Source organism: Aplysia californica, unplaced genomic scaffold, assembly GCF_000002075.1.
Source record: "Aplysia californica isolate F4 #8 unplaced genomic scaffold, AplCal3.0 scaffold00040, whole genome shotgun sequence".
In the NCBI taxonomy this organism is placed as follows: Eukaryota; Metazoa; Mollusca; class Gastropoda; order Aplysiida; family Aplysiidae; genus Aplysia; species Aplysia californica.
In genome coordinates, this window is record NW_004797310.1 from 238,516 (window position 1) to 261,178 (window position 22,663).

The following is a 22,663-nucleotide window of genomic DNA, read 5'->3' on the forward strand; positions in this document are numbered from 1 at the left end:
GTATGTATGCATGTATGCATGTATGCATGTATGCATGTATGCATGTATGCATGTATGCATGTATGCATGTATGCATGTATGCATGTATGCATGCATGCATGTATGTATGTATGTATGTATGTATGTATGTAGGCCTATGTATGTAGGTATGTATGTATGTATGTATGTATGTACGTATGTACGTAAGTATGTGTGTGAGTATGAGTGCGTGTGTGCGTGCGTGCGTGCATGCGTGTATGTGGGCGTGCATGTCCAATTTATGTTTAACATCCGATGTGCTGCACCAATGTATGTAATTGCCGAACCATATGTTAAAATATGTGGATGTATGAGCCAAAGGCCTTTCAAATCAATAAATCATTTTGAATCTTTGAATCTTTGAATCTCTTTCTCTCTCTCTGTCTCTCTCTTTCTCTCTCTCTCTCTCTCTCTCTCTCTCTCTCTCTCTCTCTCTCTCTCTCTCTCTCTCTCTCTCTCTCTCTCTCTCTCTCTCTCTCTCTCTCTGTCTTTCTCACCCCCCCCCCACACACACACACTCACGCGCGCACGCACACGCACACACACACACACACACACACACACACACACACACACATAGTCATCATCGGAGGAGAGTACATTGGTGTATTCCAAAGGATCAATGAGCTTCTTTTTTCCTCAAAGATAGGGTCTTAATAAGTGGGCCCTTTTGTGTCGTCTTCATTTCTATCTGTTCTTGGCAAAAAAATACTTTGTATCTGTGGTGTAATTATTTGGCTCTTTGCTTTCATAGCAAAAGATATGAGTCTGATTCCCGTTTGTAAGTCTTGTTTGATCAAATGCGTCAGTCTTTCTTTTGGGATATGTGACACATCCAGGTGAAATCAGGCTCTCGTTAAAACAATGATATCCTGAACAAGGGCATTTTCTGCCAGTTTGTCAATTTTTATCAAATTTTTGTTTTTTAGCTCATCATCTTTTATGTCCATTTAAAAACAAATTTCTGTGTGAATTGTTCTGAAAAACGTTGAATTAGGGCACAAAAATTTTTTTTTCTTTTTTTCTAGAAACTCTTAGGCTATGGAAATAACCAAACTTTAGCATCCATTTTCTCTCCAATTATTACCTCTGAAACCAAGGGACCCCACCTCCTTCAATTGCAAATATCTCGGCTTTTATTCAAGACAAATTAGTAAAAAAAATTTCATCGAAAGCAAGACAAACAAACAAGATTTAAGACATACCCTTAACTCCATATGCTTAAAAATTGACGAGCACCTGATTCCACCACGTTGTGACACACATTATAATATTATATCCCGTGAGGCAGAAATGAGGAATTGGCTTCCTAACCATGTGGCTTTCTTTATATTGTACTTGTTCACTGTACCCTACTTCTCAACTCAACTTTAATCAACGAACAGAGCCTCTGTTGTTTTGGTCTGTCTGTTTAAAACCTTTTCCCTGCTCCAAATGACCATCACGATAACGAAGTGCTTTTCTTTACTTCAACAACATGGGTGATTGGCGTGTGCTCTGGTGTGGTTTGCGCCTTCTTTCCTATCAAACATCCATCTTCCTTATCTCTCCTTCTTTTTTGTGTTTGATACTCTCTTGTGAGACCTCTAATCTTTGGCTGTTGTGTGACATAAGTGCCGTAAAACTCTGTACAAAAAAACAAACTACTTAAACAGCAGACAGAGGTAACATGTCTTCCTGTTTTTTTTCGTGTCCTTTCAGGTGATGAGAAATCAGCATATAGCATCCGTCACCTTATACCAGTCTCCTTCCTCCCGGGATCCTGCAGCAGTCTCCTCCTCCTGACCTTATCTTTAGTTTTCTTCCCCATTTCTCTCCTTCCTTCCATCCAACCCCACCCCCCCCTTCCCATGTTCACTGGACACAGCAGCACCGCCAGCTTTATTTAGCACATACAGCCATAACTATGGTCTCAGACATTGCAGGAAATTTTTGTGTCCAAAAAGGAGAATAGATTCCTCCACTGCCACATTACCCCTCCCTTTCACAAGTACATACACTATCCTCATCATCCACACACACCAGCCAACATGTACTCGCACACGTACATACACACAAATACACACACACACACTCACGCACACAGACACTGATTTGACATACTGCACAGATGACGCTCAACCTTTTATAGACAGAATAAAGAGGAGCATGATTACATCAAGTTAAATCTAGCAGCAGAATTATATATCTATGTACTGAAGAACTTTACAAGTGTTTGATGTTTGTGATTTGAAATTATTGAGATACCTTAGTTTTGCGGGTTAGAGAGTTTCTAGAAGGATTTTATGTCCATGTAGCGAAGAGAAAAAATGTTTAAAGACGAGTGAAAGGCTGATGTCAGTTGTGTAAATGTTGAGTGTTCGGAGGTTCGGTCTGTACTCTTGGACGCTGAGTCAACCTGTCTTTTCAGCCTCTCAAAAAGAGACTCGAGTTGCTATAAGTGAAGCCTTTACATTGTCATAAATAAAATTTAGATGCATTTTTTTTATTTTGGTTAAGATTATGTACCTATCACTCTTGGAAAATGTTCAGAGCATTTGAATATTTCTCATGAGAACAATATTCTTTGTGATAAAGTGGTTAGATTGGTGGGTGTGCATTTTGTAGCGACTTAGGCTTCATTATGATGATTGGCTGTAAGGCAGACTTGTCAGTACCTGGAGGATTGAAAAGTTTGTGAGCCGTTTGATTCTTTGTTGTTTGGTGCAGAGCTTGGTGTGAAATCACTACAGCCCCGAGCTGTCCCCGTCGTTTTATGCAAGAAAAATTATGAAATTATGCTAACTGAGCCTAATAGTGTGAAATTATGCGATTCTGTTAATTTTAACAAAGAATGATAAAGGAAAATAATAAGAAATTATGCAAAAATGATCAAATTTTGCACAATTATGCGGGATGCATAAAACCACGGGGACAGCCCCGAGTAAGGCTGGCTCGTGTAATTCCATGACTGACCGCTGGAGCAGCTTCTGGCCTGGACAGGCTGGAGGTTGAAAGGTTCCTCTTTGGTGTGACAGTCATCTAATAGTGCAGATGGATCTTTTAATTCGACTCAATGCTTTTGTACCATAACATTCTTATGGTGCTTACAGCAGATACGCACTGTAGTCCTGTTAGCCACAAGGCATGTTGTATTTTTTTGTTATCTACGTCTAAAGTCTTAGCAAAGCCCAAGTTAAAGTCTCAGTAAAGCCTTCTTTAAATATCACCATTACAGCGGACATATTTTCTGGTATAAGAAGTGTATATTGCACCAAAATTTTACTTCTTTGTATTTTCAAGATGCATCTCTCAACTTTTAGCACTTGCGATTTATTCCATCCTGTTGTGTATGATATTATCAATGTGACACTGAGCTCGTGCTGGGCTCTGTGGTTTTAATATCTTTTGGTAGTTGTAGAAGTGAGCGGCCTCTGAGTGAGTGTAGAGTTGGTGCTGAAAAAAAGGTGGATTCCAGGCACCTGTTTCGTATGCATTTGTGTGTATGTGTGTGTGTGTTTGTGTGAACGCTCCTGCCCAGGGTTTTGTTGTCATTGTCAAGCTAAAAATTTGGAGATTTCTCAATCCCTTTCAGTTTGTTCAAATTTGGGATACATGTATGTGCACTTTCCTATTTTTCAGAGGTAGATGACATGGGCACAGTTAACTTTATTTATAAGACATTTGTGTCTTTGAATTCAGAGGTCGCTCTCTATTCACAAGTCGCGTCTGGGCAGCAAATTTGTGTGGGTTTTTTCTTTCCTCCTCTCTTCAGGAAAAACCAGTAGGTCAGAAGGTGCAATGAGTTAATTTCAATGATGTCTGTTAGTTGATCAGGCTGGTTCCTTTGCCATCATACTTGTTGATGGACTGGAAAACATAAAGAATTGTCTCAGGGTAAAGTGGATATACTGTGTGCGCTAGAGGAAAAAGTCAGCACTGTGTACATCTTAGTCTCCAGAAGTTTCTTTCACCAATGTGATGGTGAATTCTATTCTTATTTAGCTGTTGTCAGCAGTATATTTGCTTTTTTTTGTACCTTCTGACCTTTTCTTTTTCCATGCCTTCCCCCCCTTCGCTCCCCAATGCCTCACCTTTGCTCTTCACCTACCCTCTCCAAATCAATGTTGGACAACATTTTTACCACTTTGGTAGTTCTCCCCCTTCACCCTAACCACATTGATGAATCTGTCGAGAGTTGAGGCTGAATGTTATGCCAGTGCTGAATGTGAACTTTGAAATGTGAACTTTATGCTTGGGGGTTGGACTCGATGTTTGAACAAATGCCTTATTTTGTTATTAGCTCTGGGTATTTTTTCTCAGCTTTGCTTGACCTACATTTTCATGGGAGTTTCTTTTTTTTTGCTCTATGTAGGTTCTTTTGGCGTGTTTTATAAGCGACTCCCCTATGTTTTGAAAACTTTGCCTTTTGTAAAAATGATCAAATTTAATGTGTACAGAAAGATGTTATGAGTTGTTCAATTTGTTTCCTTTCTAAAGTTTGGATAATGTGAATACCTGCAAGGTTTTCATCCATCTTTCCTCCCTACCCTTTATCTCATCCCAGCCTCCCTCCTCCCGCCCCATTCCCTCTCATCATTGTCTTTCTTTCCATTCTCTTCCTTCTCTTCTTTCCGCCTCACGCTTTTTCTCTCCTGCATGTAAGTTTTATGTTTTTCTGTGACTTCAACAGGGAAAGCTTTTTGAGTTTGTCGTCAGTACCGTCTCATGTGTTTGCGAGTTCTCTTCTGAATACATCAGGAAGAATTTCTACTCAATTTCTGTGTAGGAGAGGAGAGAAAATAAGGTATAGTTGCAAATAGCAAGCGCAAACCATACTTTGTTGTTGTTGTTTCTTTAAGGTTGTTACCGAAGGGATGCAAGTCTGGGCCTGTGTTCAGATATATATTGTTCTGTTTTGTTTTGTTTTGTTATTGCACCTGTCGAGAGGCCTTGCCGAGGGCACTTGATTGCTCGAAGGAATTTGCCACAAGTCAGAAGAGAATCTGTGATTTGTTTAAAGTAAACTTCTGACGCGGGGCTGTCTTTTTGGTCTTGAAGGTGCTTAGTTTGTAGAAAAATTGTCCGGCTCTCTTATCTATAAACATTTACGCTATGTACTTTAGCTTCTCCTGAGATTTCTCTATTTTGTCATGACCAGAAAATAGAGGAGATATTGTTTTTAATGTAGCATATGAGGGATTCTCATTCTGTAGTTGGGATCATGTGATGATTCGAACCAGCAGTTTCCTGTTTCTTTTCATCCCTGTGGGAATATAAGGCACAGTACAAATGTGAACCAACTCGCATTAATAGCGAAAGCAGAAAGATTGTATTTAACTTTCACCATAAACGTGATGGAAATCAGGCATATTTTCGTACTAGATCTAGTCTCAAATGTGCTGTATTGATGTAAAGTAACCAGCATGCATGACAAAACTAGCATTATTTAACTTTAACTTTGGAAGTCAGGCTCTTTGGTTCTAGTCTCATTACCATAGTACTGCTGGACAGACACAGAAAAGAAGACGACCATCACTTTCATGTCCGATGTCTGTGGTCGAAAGTGTTTTTACATGTCTGAATGTGGTAGATCTGGGGATTTCTCTTCTTTTTGAGTGTGTGGACATTTTCTTTCTATATTGTTGTTCTGTTGTTCAGGTGGAGAAATAGTTACATATTCCTCAGTAATGCCATAATTTTCTTTGTTTTCTGTGAGTATATCTTGTCTTATTAGACATTAACCAATTATATTGATAATATTAATGAGTGTTTTCAGGGCATTAATTTGTGTGTTACAGGTCAATTTGGTTGTCTTTAACTCTATTACACTGATGATTATGAGAGACAGACTCTAGACAATGCTTTGAATTTACATATCTGCTGTACCAGTTTCCACGTTATGATGACGAGGCCCCTGTGTCTGTGTTCTGTTTCCATGCAGCACCATGTACTTCATGAATAATTAATGTATTACGTCTTGCTATCGTTCAGATTGAGGCTGAATTCGCTGAGACTGAAGTGGGAAGGACTGCCAGAAGTACGGTGATATAAATGTAGAGATTGAGATTTGGGGGAGGGGAGAGAGGTAGTTATAAGTTTAGTCTTTTCCCTTTGGAGTTGTCCATATAAAGTGAGAAATTATCAAATCATTATTGAAGTTGGACTTTTAGAGATGATTTCAGTTGTGTGCTTTTCAGTGACTTGAGCCTCACCTTGAACGGCCACACCTCTAGGTGCAAAGCACTAGTCTCTATATTTGTTGTATGATGCTCTGCAGTGGTACTTTGGGGTTTCAAAGTACTAGTCTATGCATTTGTACTATGATACACTGCAGTGGTACTTTGAGGTGACTGATATACATTGACAGTGGAAGCCAATGTTTTTGCCATACTTAGGTGGTACGCCCACTATAATTTTTTGCATGTTCCAGGCAATGATTTTTCGGGACGTCATCACCCGAATGACAGGCACGAAAAAGGATGCGCGTCCATTTGCCGCTTGCTGAAGGCAGGCAAAATCTCGAGTCTGTGGTTTGACGCTACTTACAGCTGAAGTTATTGCCTCAATTGCTTTTAAGAACAGCTCAAATGTATGGAATCTAATGTAAAACAATTATTTGTAGCGAATATTAGATGAAATTGGGACCAAAAATATACTTACGGTTCAAAATTATTCTTTTTTTGGGGGGGGGTGAATCGAGGAGCGGCTGCAGATTTCACGCAAGGCAAAAGATCCTGCATGTACGAAAATCATGTTGCTCGATAAACTTTGCCTGATGCAAGCAAAATATCTAATTTGCATACAATGCTTTGCCTGGAGTCGGCAAAAAATAACAAGTGGGCACAAGGCCTTATGATGGAAAACATGAGTGAAAAGTTTTGGTCGTTGGATTAGAATTTATGATATAAAGATGAGGAGAAAGTGAGCTGTGGCTTAGACTAGAAGGCAACTGATCGGAGAGCAAGTGTTTGAGGTAGCTTTCCTTGCATCCCAACAATATATGTGGCTGTGTTTAATCCTTTCCCTACAAAATATGTCATCTGGCAATGAGTTGTGGCTTTAGGGTCGAGGTTACTGAGAGGTTGAACCCCCCCCCCCCCCCCCCCCCAGATAAATGCTGATTCTCAATGTATATTGTTTCTTTTTAAACAAACTTCTCATGTTCACTAAAGCTGGTGTCAACTTGTACATGTTCCCTCCAGTAACAAAAAGAAAGCAGTTATATGGAAAACTTAGTCAAACTCTGTTGGCACGGAAGTATATTTTCAGCTATGTCTAAGCTTAAGAGATTGTCGCCTGCACTCTCTCCCCTCCCCCCGTCCCAACCCCACACACACTTTAAAGCTTGACAACAAAGCTTATAGCCTGATGCAGCCAGTTTAAGGGTTAACCTGTAGTCTTTACGACCATTATCTTCAAATATTTTATGAGGATATTTCTTTCACACATTTTGAGGCCTTACCCTCTATTCTAAATCAAGAATTCTGGTCAGAGCATTTTCATTAGCATCCAAAGGATTTGTCCTCTCTTTTATAACATTTTGATTCAGTTGTAGTTTAAGGATGTTACTTAGAATGTTTTAAACTGTAAATACCCAATTTCCAGCTTCTTAGTTATGGGTACAAATCTAAGGGGTGACCTAAAAAAAATTTTTCCGAGCAATTCAGAAAAATTCTCAGGAGATCTCAAATATGGGCCTAACTTGTTTTAATTTTCACTTTCCAACTTTTTGCTGTGAGTACTTTTCAGTTTCTGATGAAAATGAGTACCTCTTGTGAGCTTCTCCCTCTCTAGAATGTTGTTATAACACTAATAGATAGATGCTTAATAAGCAGTACTTAAGCAAAGTTGAAATGGTCATAGTTATCAGGGACCATGAACGTATAAATAGTCCACCAAAGATGCTGTACACCAGAGAGTGTCTGCATCAAACTTCATGTCATGTACTCATGCAGTTAGTTACCAATGCTTGCAACTTTCTATCTGAAATACATCTTATTTCTTTTCCTCAAGTACATTTTATCTCATGGAATGTTGCTAAATAGCCTACAGCATGGACATTATGAGTCATGTGATTGTTTCTTTTTTTTTTTTTTTTAAGGAATTTTGTTTTAAAAGTTAGTTTTGTTTGAGAAAGAAATTAGTTAACAGTGAGAAAGATGAAAAATGGCACTATAAGTTACTATTACTATACTTTGACCATTAGGCTCACCAGGTACTATCAGCATTGTGAAAGAATGGAAGAGTTGCTTTTCTCATACCAATTTTATAAGAGCTGACTGCCTGTGTAAGCACAGTGGTCCCTTTGAGCTGAGGTATTGGTCCCTTTGAGCTGAGGTATCCTTAAATGTGCAGCAAAGAGTTTCATTTATAGAGGAATGATTTTGTCCGAGAGGATAGATCGGTATATATATAGGCAAATTGGTCAGTCACAATTATAGTAGTCATCTCTGGATGGGAGTTGTAACTACGTTGGATGAAGTGATTATTGATTCAAATACCGAGAGTGAAATAAATGTAGAATGATTTATTTTGTCATTGTGAAAAGACGTGGTGAAATAAATGTACAATGATTTATTTTGTCATTGTGGAAAGACGTAGTGAAATAAATGTAGAATGATTTATTTTGTCATTGTGAATAGACGTGGTGAAATAAATGTAGAATGATTTATTTTGTCATTGTGAAAAGACGTGATATCTCAGCAGGTATAGGGGCAAATATAGAGATATATATAAAAGTTTTATCTGACTGGTGCGTACGAGGATGAATGTTTTATTGTTCATTCTCATTCCTTGCCTCATGATCTGTATGACTTGTTCACAAATATACTTCTAGTAACCTGTGTATTCATGTAACTCATCACATCATGAATGTACTCTTTCGTGAGGGAAAAAGGAACAGAATGAAACAATGTGTATACTTCTTGTCCTTGTGTTATAGTACATTTATGTGCTTGTCTTGTAACGCCACACATCTTACATAAGCAGTAAGTGTTCAGGGTATTGCTGTCACCTCCTAGTTTGCTGGATGTTTGGGTTTTTTGTTTTTTTTTCACTCTTGAGCATAAATAGAGGGGGCCAAGGCATTCCTCATCTCAGACAATGTACACATGATGTATGTTTATTTATTCCTACTCTTTATCAATTTATGATCTCTTGCATAAAACCCCATTATCAACATCTGGGATCTCTTGCATAAAACCCCATTATCAACATCTGGGATCTCTTGCATAAAACCCCATTATCAACATCTGGGATCTCTTGCATAAACCTCGTTCTGCCATCTCATCCCGTTTCTTTGTTTGTCTCCTTTTCTTTTTTTCTTTATGGTTTAACCCTTTGTGGGTATTTCCCTATTGAGTTGTTCATTTGCTTCCTGGCATAGTTCCATGTCTTGTTTCTTTTTGTCGGAGCATGATACACGAGTGCGTCGTCACCATTTCCTAATCTGTCCTCGACAACACGCTAGTAGTCAACAAATTCCAGTTTGCTTCTGCTCTTTATAGCGTCTTTTGGAACGTGGTAAATATTATCTGTACTGAAATCAAGTGCACTTTTTCGACATTCATACCACCCCATTGCTTTTGTCTCATCACACACTGACTCACTTATGTACATTCTAGCGATAAATGCAAGAATTCCTTATGAAATTTCCGTTTGTGATTGACATGGGGTAGTTAATTACTGTTGTGAAAAATTAAGAGCTCTTCGCTGTTGTCCATATGTTTGCAAGCCATAATTTTGTTCATAGTATAGAATCTTCATTTGTGGGGATGTACCAAAACTGTGGGATTGAAGTCTCAGTTCCCTAAACTGTTATTAATGATATTCTGTAGGAGTGAAATTTATAATGGAACCCTTAAGAGATGTGGGAACATGGATGTAGGCGTAAAATAGGTGGTATTGATAAGAGTTTTAAGAGATTTGGACTTTTGAGACCTTGTTTTATTTATTTTTTTCACCATATCAGCAATACACACAGGCCTCTGTGGAGCAGCGGTTAAGCGCTCTGTCATAGCAAGCAGAAGCCCTGAGTTCAATTCCTGTGTGTGGAGAATTCTTTTTATCAAGTGTCTCAGTGTTTCTGTTGGGATGTTGTATCGCTCTTAGCCCAGGTTGATGCCCACTTTGTAAATGATCTAAATTGTGTTGATGGGGGCATAAAACATCTACATTGGAAGAAAAAAAAAAAGCAATACTCATATGCAGCCTCTGCATAACCCCTTCACTTGTAAGCTCTCCCGCTAATGAATTAATTGTGTTTTCACCTTCAGTGATATGCTTTCATCTAGAGTTAAGAGGCAGTTTAGTGATAATTTTTCAATTTATAACACATTCAACATTTCCTTGCAGCTCAGTTTTTACATTTTTGAAAGCTAGCTTCCTATGATGAACATTCCTGCCAGTGACAGAAGAGAGTAGAATGTTTTAGCAACACTCATCCTGCTTTTGTCATGATAGCATATGGATGATGCAGGGTGCAAATCGCGCAAGTCTGATATTTGTCTATTTATTATTTTATCTTTTAGCACAATGTCATAAGGCGGAAAAATATCTAGCTGAAACAAAGACTTCATATCCCTTAAATGTGAATTCAAAATCTGGTAGCTAAGCATTCGGTTTTATCTAACAACTTACAGTTTTTCGCTCCTTTTGAAAAAAATTAAATGTAGCCCTCGTGGATTTGGCATTTGTATATTCAGTACGATTGACTTTTAAATAAAAGCAATGTGTATCACTACAGTTGTCCATATCTCAAGTCGTGATTTCTGAAGCCCTTGAACTTTCTCATCCAAAATTCCAACTATTTATCCAGCTCTACCTCTTCCTCACTCTCCTTTTGTTGTGAGATATCGGTCAGAAGTAAGCTGCGAGTGGTTGGAGGGCACCACTGGTGGGTCCAGCTGGACTTTTGCTCTGCTTTGTCTGACAATCCAGTTTTGTATTCTCCTACTTGCACTTAAATGACATCGTGTCTTTGTGCTTTTCTGTTCTCAAACAAAAGAAAACTGAGAAAAATATGCGAAGAGAGAATCCTTTGAGGAGAAAACTTTTCTGCTGGACATAAATATATTTTTACATGTTAAAGAGGAGAGTGGTTGCCTCAGCCTTTGCAAACTTGCAGAATTTTCTTCTTTTATGTTCTATTATTCTCTTTCAGATTTGTATGGCATCATGATAGAAGCAGGTGCTCGTCAACATATTGAATGTGAAGAAGACAACACTTTTCCGACCATCGGGCAATTTTAATCCAATTTTTGTTTTGGGCTTAACCCCTTTTACATCAATTGAAAAATAAGGTCCTGTGTTGGTTTTACGTCAAAGGTACAAAAAAAAGTAATTTTGCATTATCCAAGGACACCACATATTATATGGAAGTCACTAAACTTTCGCAGCCACTTTCTCTGTAATTTTACCTCTGACAGCTAGTGGCCCCCACCTTCTTCAATCGCAAATATCTCAATTCCTATTCAAGATAGATTGGTATTTTGTTCATCAAAAGAAAGACAAATGAAAAAGCTATACTATAAGAGGAGATCAATAAATCTCTATGTCCCAGAACTGACGAGTGCCTGATTCCACCATTTCCCGACACATTTGTTTTTGGTTGGTGTTTTCTGCATCTTCACGCGTAAATCCAACAACCACAAAACTATCATTTCCTTGTGCCTCATTGCCTGCCTCAGCATTTTGCTTTCGCACTCAATATCATTGTTGAAAGGAAACCATTTTCTTACTTGTATTTGGCATAAATCATGTACACTGTGTAATGTTATATATATTATATATATATACATATATATTTTCTATAATGCTCTGCCAATAAGTGGGAGGTTTGTACTATGGTTAACTTTTCATTCATATTTTCCTCTACCTTTATTATGGGACAGTGCTAATTCTTGTGATATAGCAATGAACACGAGATATTTTGTCTTGCATTACATGTCCAAGTTTCTCTAGACGTAGAAGAATATGATTTGTGGGTAGCTTGACTTGTAGCTGAACCTTACTATTTTTTCATACAATTACATTTTACTTTAATGATTTTGATTTCTGAGCGTTGGAAAAGAAACTGTGATACATACCAGGATACAGAACTTGTTTATTTCATTAGTTATTTTGAGACTGTCCACATGTGGAGATTGAATTGGCTGCCTGCAGAAGGTGGAAAGACAACATTGTGTGTTTGTTTGTGTGCGCTATTTGTTTGTCTGCCAGTATGTTCGACGATTTGTTTTCTTGCTTATATTTTTTCCCCTTCAGAAGCAAACTTTTGCTCTGCTCCCATCAGCATGAAGAAAATAAAGAGTTAAAGTGTATCCACCTTTCTCCGTTTCCATCAGAGTTGTGGCTTTCTGTCTCGATTTGTGCTTCTGTTTTAGTCCATTTTACATTTGTGAGGTGTGCTGACAAAATGAGTTACTTTTCGCTGTCCAAGAATGGAGATATCGGCCGAAAATCGACACTGCCGTCAGATTTATGGATTTCTAATTGATGCTATTTTGTTCAAGTTTACTGAGTCTTCTATTCTTCCATACTTACAAATTGTACAAACTGGACCTATAAAGTTGATGTATCAATTTCCATAAGGCTAAAATCGGAGAAGTAACTCATTTTGTCAGCGCACCACACATTTCATCTGAAGCAAGAGACATGTTAATATTATACGAGGGTGGGCTAAAAAGCGATACCTCCTGTAGTGCATTCATTGCATCATTGCAGAATAATGAAAACTGCTACAAGTACATGTACTTCCTAATCATTCTGATATCACCACAGAAAATGTAAGTTCTTTGTGACATAATACACTCTCAAATTTGCATGTGTCTCAACAAGTGATAGGGTACTTTGGTAAGAATTAAAATGGCGACCTCCAAAGACTTTTGCTTCAAGCAATTTGCTCCGATTGAATTTCTTACAGCCAAAGGCTGTTCAGCAGCAAACATTTATAAAAGTTTGATATCTATTTATAGTGAATTTTGTCCACCAAACTAGACACCCCACAACTGTAAGTCGTTGTTTTTGTAGGAGTTTTAAGACGCTCGCAACTGCATAAGGTCATATGAGCACGCGATACACATGTTGGATGCATTCGCAACAGTTCACTGCACGGCTGGGCTCGGGTCAACTATCAGATTTTAAAATGTTAAAATTTTGAGGTAAATAAGTCAAATAACATTAGAAATTTTTATAACAATTTTATTTACAATTTGCCATAAAGGCCAATAAAATCTAGGATTCTTTTGGGATCAATGACGGAAAAACAGATCTTGCAATTTTTTGCATCTAAAATATTTCCTTCAGGTCTCTCCAAAATCTAATGGTAAAATCTGTGTCGCATCCGACACAGAACGGCTTCTCATCTCCCTGAAGGAGGTATTTATGTGTTAGGACAGTGTGTCCGATGCGTAATCAAGTAAAAATGACTTCGTCTCTTCTGGAGAGGCCCGACGGTTTTCGCGGACCCAGTTTGGGCATGATGTTGTGGAGTTTGTAGTTAATTTGATTTCTCCTGAGAGCCTCCCACAGATTGGGCTGCAAGTCGTCCATCTCTTTGGAAGCAGGTAGTTGAAATGGAGCACCAGTTTTTACCATAAGAATCCATGAAAATTCATTTGAATGTGCCCACCAAAGTGACATGACACCTACTGACAAAAGACAGGTCGGTTAGAATGCCACATGCGGCATTTTAGTCAAGCCGTGTGGTGACCCATCAGCTGCCCAACCGGAGCTAGTAAAAAATTTCCAAGTTTCGATTTAGATGAAGAATCCAATGTTGTATTATCAGGGCCTCAAAAGGAGCAGTCTGCGCCCAAACTACCTTTTGGTGTGTCGTGTGTACAAAAAGTGTCGAAAATAGAATATGTTCAAACAAGCATTACTTTTCGATCTTGTCTGATAGTGTTTGAGCTTGTGAAATCTGCAGCTTGCACTATATGCTTCACCAGACTCAGAGAATGTTTCTGAAATGCTCTCAGAGGGTCTGCTAGGATAATAATAGTTGAAAAGCACATAGAGCATGGATATGCGCAATAAAAATGCAATTATCATTTATATTATTATTTCAGTCCAGCGCCGTACCTCGTGGCATTGGCGTGGCATGATGTGGTCTGCCTCTTCCTTTCCGGTCATCCTTACTTTACTATTCTCTGGAGAGTAGTCGATAGATGCTCTGGTGTGGCAAGCTCCTTCTTTTTAGAGCGGTTATTCAATTATCCTGTTTTTTAGTTTTAGTACAGGTTTTACGGCACTCGCAACTGCATAAGGTCATATGAGCGCCAAGGGGTGGATGTCAACAGAGAAGTCCTTACTGGGAATCAGACTTACTCTGCTCACCTCTCTAGCTTCAACAGCACAAAGTCTGCTTCGACTATCAAGGCACCCCAGAAATAGCGGATCACTAGAGTGTGATAAACATACAAAAGAAGTAAAGGAAAATGACGATACCGGTAGTAAGGATAAGAAAGAAAAAGCAGTTCCCTGTTGTAGTTCAGGCACAGTTATGAGCATGACATTGTTAGATCATTATCCCGTTTGGATCCCTATCACTATCAGGGGAGGTTGGGGAAGGGGAGGTCTGGTGAGAACACTGATCTAGCATAACTGATCTATGGAAAAATGAACTGGCAAATACACCAGCACTGGCATGAACGTGCTCTGTAAAAAGATAAAACGAGTCATTATTATTCTTGAGATGCTGTTCATGAAGAGACAGAACACTAATGAGACAAAGTTGAAGCTGCCTGCCTCCGTCTTAAAAGATTAAAATTGTGTCGAAATGAGCGTACATTTTTTTTGTCATTTACAACCTGAGACTAGATCTACATATCAAAAGATGGAATTTCATGTAACAGATTAATTTTTAAAAGTCACCAAGAATGAAGAAGAATAGGAGGGGCAGACCACAAAAGAGCCACTATCAACCACTCGTGGTACAGCAGTGTTCCTTCACCTATCTGTCATTAAATGAAAAAACCAAAAAAAAAGCAAATGATCATTTCGTGAAATTTATTCTTTTTCATCACCTTTTAAGCAAACATTCATTATAAACAACTTCAAATTAAGGTCAGCCACTGCAAACTTCTCACACTTTGTAGACTTTGCAGTCATTCCACTCATCGCTATGTACACATTTTCTCATTCACAACACATGTATTCATAGCAATGTACATATGTAAATCAATGCCAGCCATATTATTATTAATATTATTCATAGAATAGTGCCTTCTGAAATATGTGCAGGAGTAGGAGAAGAAAAAAAAGAACACCCCCAACAAAATTAAAGTCGAGCCCCGCACATTCTTATAAAGTCAATTTATACTTATATTTAGTGTCAAGCACTAGAGGGAACATTAATGGTTTCAATTCACACAATCAAATCCTGAGACCGGCCCAAGTGATATTTCCAACTCTAAGCACCGCATTTGTTCCCCTTCTCACAAGCACACGTGCGCGCACGCGCACACACACACAAAAACAGAGCACCTGTCTACTACTAGGAGCAAGTCTTGAAATAAACAAACATGACCGACAGAAAAACCAAAGTGTATTTTTTTTAAATTAAAAAAAATGTTTCTATGTGCTACTGAGTCTTAGTTTAGTTCTACTTACTTTGCATCAAGTACGACACATTTCGTTAATAACAGATTAGGACAACAGTGACCCAACAGAAGAGAGGAAACAAAACACTCCAACGCCCACCAAGAAGCTGGGGATGCTATGTTAATGCTCCTCCCCTCTCAGCAACCAACACACATGCAAGCAAACGGGCACACACATACACAAAACTGGCTAAAAAGCAAAATAGCTGGCACCGTTCATGATTTCAAAGATGACAGCAAAATCAAAACAGAAACAAAAGTACTCATTGTCCTTAAAGATGTGTAGCAACTCGACAAAATGAGTCCTTAACTAACTCAACCGTTTCAAGATATTGGGCAATTTTCTAAATTTTCTCAGAACAGTGTGATTCTGACTTCCTTCGACAAGACTGTTGTGCTGCCACACAATTTTCTCACTTCCAGTAAAAAAAAAAAAGGCCAACAATAACAGTTCTGACTACAAAGAAGCCATCCCACACAGCATGAGGAAAAAAATTCACAGCATTATTGTATGCAAAAAGATTTTTAATTAAATTACTAGTTCAACAGACAATTTTTTTTCTCGTTCTCTCCGAAACAACAACCACAGCCAAATGAATTATGGAGAAGGAGTAAGCAAATTTCACAACGCTCACAAAGATGTGGTAAAGACTGCAATAAATATGTAGATGTGTACCATAACGCCTTTCTTGGTAATACAATTGAGCACAGATAACACCAACACAGAAAACTCGAACTTTGGGAAAGCTTGTGCAATTTGGTATTGCCCAACTGATATTATCTCTTTCATTTTTCGTTATCGTTCAACCCAAATTATGGATGTGTCAAACACATTTGTCAATTCCTGACGTGTTCAAGTTATCCATGCCCAACTGTACAGCAATGTAGCCAACTGGTAAAGTACATTACTTTTGGACATAATTTATCACTCACTGCTAAACTGCTGACCTTCCGTGGTCATGGCATATAAAAAATGCTTCTCAATGTTGAGTGTGAACTTATACAAGCATCAACATCTGGGTTTCTATACCTTCTTAAAGCTATGACAGCAAAAATTATCAAATTAAAAAAAAAGACCATTCACAATATCACATCGACAATTAATCAACACTTTTCACCCACCCTATCAACATAAAACACAAGTGCCTCACACAACCAGCACGCATTCCTCTCTCTTCCTTCAGCTTCTCTGAAGACCCAGATAGACATCAATCAATCCAAATTTTTCACCAAATTCCACGCGTGCACACAAAGAAAACATTACTGGCTCCTATACTCAAAGCCTTGCCAGGAAACTCCCTCCCTGTGTAAGGCCAAAGGTGAAGTACTGATGCACCAACAATAAAATACTTATTTTTTCTTTCCGATATACAAAATTATTAACAGGGTCAATATGGATACTGGTGACAACATGAAGGGCTCTACCACAAAACCTACTGCAAGCAAAATTAGAAATAAAAAACCCCCCAAAAAAACATCCTGGCTCCAATCTGCATTTTACAAACTAATTTTCTGCCATAAAAATTCTCTTCAAACACTTTGGCAATGGCAGAAATCTTGTCTTATCCCTGTTTTAGGAAAGCATTATCCTAAATTTTCTTAGTTAAGAAATTCTATGGTATTGAGTTTTGTGGTGGAGCCCTTCACATTCTATTATATAACACATAACAAGTGAGACTCTTGAACCGATGTAACAAGTAAAAAAGATAAATGTTCCCAAAACATGGATAAATAGAATACCTATATACATGTACATATTGCATTATACTCTGCAAATCTCGACTTGCTAATATGTAAATAACTTCGGAGACATTCAAACTCACACAGTGCAACATTGACATTGAACGGTGATGAACTCTTCATATACAAGTAGCAAATTAATTCTTTTCTTGCGCTGGTACAAAAAGCAAAACAAATCTTAGCTAATACTATGAGAGATAGGAAACAGAATTTAATAATAATAATAATAGATAGCATTTGTATAGCGCATATCCCCGCTCAACAGCAGGCTCTATGCGCTTTACACTATATTATTACCCCAGCAGACCATAGAACACTCCGAAACATTCTCAGCTTCCCGGGAAGCATACAGTGCAAGCAGCCGATTAAGCGCTCAAACACTAACAAACTGACAAGATCTTTCGCTGTCTATAGCCGGGTACCCATTCTCACCTGGGTGAAGTGAGGAAAATAAGTGTAAAGTGCCTTTCCCAAGGACACAACATCGGGCCCCTGACGGGATTCGAACCCACGACCTTACGGTTGCGAGTCCGAGAGCCTAACCACTAGGCCACCGACGCCACATAATTTAGCAAACGATAGCCATGTAGTATCAAGCAAATAGGTTTAACTGCTGTGAAAAATGACAAAACATAGAATGTCATCGAAGTAGGCAATCAGAAGGATATTCCTCACTTCCAAACATGAGCTCTACTTCAGCACACTGTATGCTCGTTTGTTCTACAGTGCTTCGTACCAAGGAAGAACAGGTCCAAATGGTCTCTAGCTAAGAGAAAACAGCGCCTCCGATATCTAACCCACTCTTTTTAGATACCTTCAGAGAAATAACTTGCCAACACCTGCGATTCAATATTTTGACAGTGTTTTTGACGTGAAAACGCCACTTTAACCAAAAAAACAAAAAAAACCTAAAGAAAAAAACCTGGAAAAAACCCCCAGCTGAGAAGTGGGTACAATGACAGCTTTGTTCGATGTTCAGTAACATTTATTGCTTGAAATTGCCAACCAGCGCCAGCAAAAAGGAACAGATGCTGAGAGCTCGCGCTCGCCAAGCTTCATCACTTGAGCTTTTGTGTTCTCACTCCTACTAATCATAAATACCATGTACTTTAGTATGATTGTGTGTGCTGTCAACACACATGTTTTCTCTGGGTGAGCCAGAATCCTTTCACAGAATCATAACATATTGACAGAGAAAAAGGTATAACCTTAAGCTGGGAATAACCCATGGGACTTAGGCAATATCCAAGCGTATAAAAACAAAAACAAAAACCAAAAAAAAAACCAAAAAAAGAAAGGAGGGGAGCCACATAAAAAAATAAATAACACACATGGTTAGAGAGTTTCATAAAACTCTGAAACCTTCAGGAATGATATAGGTGGAAACAAGTCCAAAGGCATCAGAAGAAGTGAGGGGGGGAAAGTTCAACACTCTATCATTCATACTAGCACACACAAACCATTTATCTCATGAACTTGAACAGGTACAATAAACACAGCCACATTTATCATTGATCGGAGTTAAACATTTTAACTGACCTAGCGCATGTCCTCATCAAAACTAAAACGGAAAACTCAACAACCTGTCACATAAAATGAGGACTAAGACTAGTAGACTGCTCACCTTTAACGAGAGAACAATCCTTTGGCAGTTAACTACTAATGCAGAACCTGTCCTGTCGGGACCATCACATACACTGACTAACATCACATTTGGCATTTAATGCTACAATCAGGTCACTGGATTGAGAGACACGCTAAAAGTAGTACCAATCCATGACCAGAAATGGAGTAGAATAAAAATGAAATACCCATCATTTTTTCCGACCAAAAAAGAAAAAAAAATGTTTCCATGTTAGACCCTGGACCAGGGATGAAGCGACTACTGGTTCACCCAACTTGAGTTCTACCATCAAAAGCCCCTCTACAACTCTTCAAATTCTATACATTTATACCACAAGTTTCCTCATGACTCATCGAAGTACACAGAACACAGGATCTATAACATTTTACTCAAAGCAAAAAGAGACTCATCATACATCATTTCATTGATTGTTTTCTCACCCCCCCCTCTATCTCTCTCTCTCTCTCTCTCTCTCTCTCTCTCTCTCTCTCTCCCCCCCTCTCAGACAGTTGACATTTCTGAGAGTAAACAGTTTTCAAAAGAATGTTGGTTGGGTGTTAGGGAGAGTTTACACCACACCATCAATACACTTCTTTCCTTTCTCGTGAAAAAATGTCAGTTAAACAAACATGTGGTTCTTTCATGAAAACTTCTCATACGTGACATCAAGCACACACACAGTATGAAACAGAGAGAAACAACACAAATCATGAAACACTTTCAAGAGGTACAGACACTATACTGCTGTACTGGGCTGCATTATCCTTTGACAAAGAGGTTAAGAAATGGCTCGGAATTGGTCTTGAGAGAGAAAAGAATCAACATGAATATAACATAAATTAACATAGACTGCCACCAGCTGCCAGTGCTGTGCAGGTTCACTCTTAACCCTTTGAACCCTTGGCTCCTGAGCCTTAAATAGGCTAAATAACCTTACCTTCTCAGTAATTTCATTGATTTTTTTTTAGGTATAATAAATATTCTACAGCTCATTTTAGTGTTGATCATATCTATTTATCTCATTTTTTGGGGGTCGTAAAGTAACTATTTTGCAGTACATTGATACTATTGATGCTGCTGTTTCGTATCTGCGTTCTATTTCTGTAGACACACGTCATATTTCAGGTGGATGTGCCACACTCCTATTTTGGTACACCAGGGTATTTACTGTATAGCATTCACACCAACATTTTCATACAGAGGGTTCAAAGGGTTAACTTATCACCACCTCCATCACATCTGTGATGACAATATGTATTCATATCAGTCAGTGGTGTTACATTCTCATCATGTAACTAGAACAAATAGGTCAACTCTTTTTTTTGTGTGTGCTCTACGTACGTACGTTACCGAGATTGATCTGCTGGTCCTCAACAAAAAGCAAAGAGATTGTATCAATACATATCGACTGCTTACTGTCAGACTCCGACATATATGCCATTTTGAAAAGTTACATATAACAGCGAATAATACTGAGCAGTCGATATTAACCGTTTCGCACTTACAGCGCCCGTATGCGCCCGTGCCGGTGACCCCCGCTCATCCCTATAGCGCCCGCCACGGGGGTGTTTGTTTCGTTGCTGCGGGAGGCTTCTACTTTTACTATCATCAGAAGTTTAACTTAGCTATCTTTATAGAGGAAGAGGTCCGGTTTACTATGGTGTTTTTCTTGTTTCGCTTTCACAAAGAGTCACTTTTTGAGCGGGAACAAAAGTCGGAGGACCGATTTTAGTTGTAAACACGCCATCATGTCTCTAGGATGCATGGGCGCAAAGCTGCCCGATATGAGTACGGCAAAAACAAAATAAAAACACCCAAAGAAAAGTCTTTTAGGTGCTTTCAAGTTTCCACCAGAGGCTTCAATCTCTGTGAATGTGTTGTATTTCTTTTGTGTGGATTACCTCTTTGTCAGTGGCAGAAACTTCGTGAGTTGAAGAAATGTAGTATACGAGGTCTAGATCTAGATCTAGACTCGGAATCCAAGACACGCATCTCAGAAAGACCTCTCATATCATTTCATACTCTTCTATTCCACTTATAATTTTGTACTAGTAATTTAGCTCATTCATTTTCCCTTCAGAAAATACTATTTTCATAATTTTTGGTTGTGTTTGTGATTTTATACAATTTTTTCAGTAAGGTACCCCTTCAATTTTCGTGGAGTTGTTGCCCTTGTCTTACGGATGGGGGGCCACAGCTGGCCAAGGCTGCTAAGTGCGAAAGGGTTAAGTTGTTTGAAAGTGCTGTAGATAACTTTAGAGTTTTCTCTCATTTTTAAAATTAGTATACGTTTGGGGGTTTTTTCAGCGTGTTGAAAATGTTTCCAGAAATCACTTACACAATCAGAGCAGAGCATAACACCATCAATATGTCTCAGTTGTTTAGTAAAATATCATTCAAAAATGTTTAGTTGACTGCCTCAGATTCAGATGTGGTTGGTAGCAACTTCTGATCAGCTTTTACAACACATCTCTATATCTCATGTTCAACATTCCCCCCCCCCCCCCCCCCCTAACCCAACCAAGTATCTCCTAATAGGATTATTTTACAACTGTAAGCAGCACCATATACAACCACACAGAGAGGTAAACCATTGGTCACACTGTCTTTCTCAATCAAAAGACAACACTTACGAGATTTGTCATGGTGAAAGACTCAAAGGGGAGAAACAATGGAAGAAACTCAAAAGAAACGGGAGCGAAACAGGACAGGATGAGTGAGCAACTCAAGTCAACACACACTTAACTTGCACAGTCTAATCTTCACACCGACATGATACACATCAACTCAAATGAACCAGAGGTCAAAAGAGCCTTTCAAGCTTGAAAACTTTTTTAAAATCCCAATGCAGGACAGCTGGGCATAAACCTGGGTCAACAGAACAAGGCAGACATACTACCACCACCTCTGACACAGGTGTCCCAAAACAGGTATCATGAATGACATAAGAACCATTCGTGCACGTGAGGACAATGTCATTTAAGTTAGTCGACAATCTATAAGTGATTAGAACTGACAACCTAATACTGTAATGAAATCCCACTTACCACAGTTTAGAAATAAGAACAGCGCTAGACGAAAGCCCCAGTAAGGGTGCACCACTTAAATTCAAAATAAGTGAAGCATACATCAGTAAACAAATCTATTTTTACAATTTTTCAGGATATCTGGCAAGTGTTACAAAATGAACCGCAACTATGAGAGAAACTTCTTAAACATTTAGTTTCTCAACATAAACAAAAAGAGAGCAGCTGGCCTCATAACTGACGTAACAACAACTTACTATACACACGGGGAAGACAGTTGAATGGATGAGAGGGAAGGGAAGGGGGGGTGGGAGGGGGATGAAGAGAGGGAAGGGATAGAAGGAGGCGTGAATAAAACAGAGAAAGGAATAGAGGCGGAGGAAGAGAAAGGGGAACTAGGAGTGAAATGGGAGAGAGAAAGGAGGAGAGAGAGAGGAAGAGAAGGAGAGAGAGGAAAAGAAGGAGAGAAAGGAAAAGAGAGAGGATTAGGAAAAGAGAGAGGATGAGGAAAAGAGAGAGGATGAGGAGAAGATGAGAAGAGAGGGGAAAAGAAGAGGAAAGGAAAGACTAACGGAGGGCTGGTTAGGGGCGGGGTTCATGTGTGTGTGCCTGTCTGTGTGTTTGTCTGTGTTTGTCTGCGTCTTTCAGTGTGTGTGTGTGGGGAGGGGGGG

The 22,663-nt window shown here is 38.8% G+C and overlaps 1 protein-coding gene across 1 annotated transcript in view; it reads left to right on the top strand.

The window, feature by feature from the left end:
- Nucleotides 1–12,328, top strand: part of LOC101855773 (UPF0183 protein C16orf70 homolog) — a gene marked incomplete in the record, with an annotated part of 60,384 nt that extends 48,056 nt beyond the window's left edge. Inside the window, 1 exon segment of the mRNA XM_005092035.3 lies at nucleotides 1,720–12,328. Coding sequence (XP_005092092.2) covers nucleotides 1,720–1,803 — 84 coding nt within the window.
- Nucleotides 12,329–22,663: the final 10,335 nt, after the last annotated feature.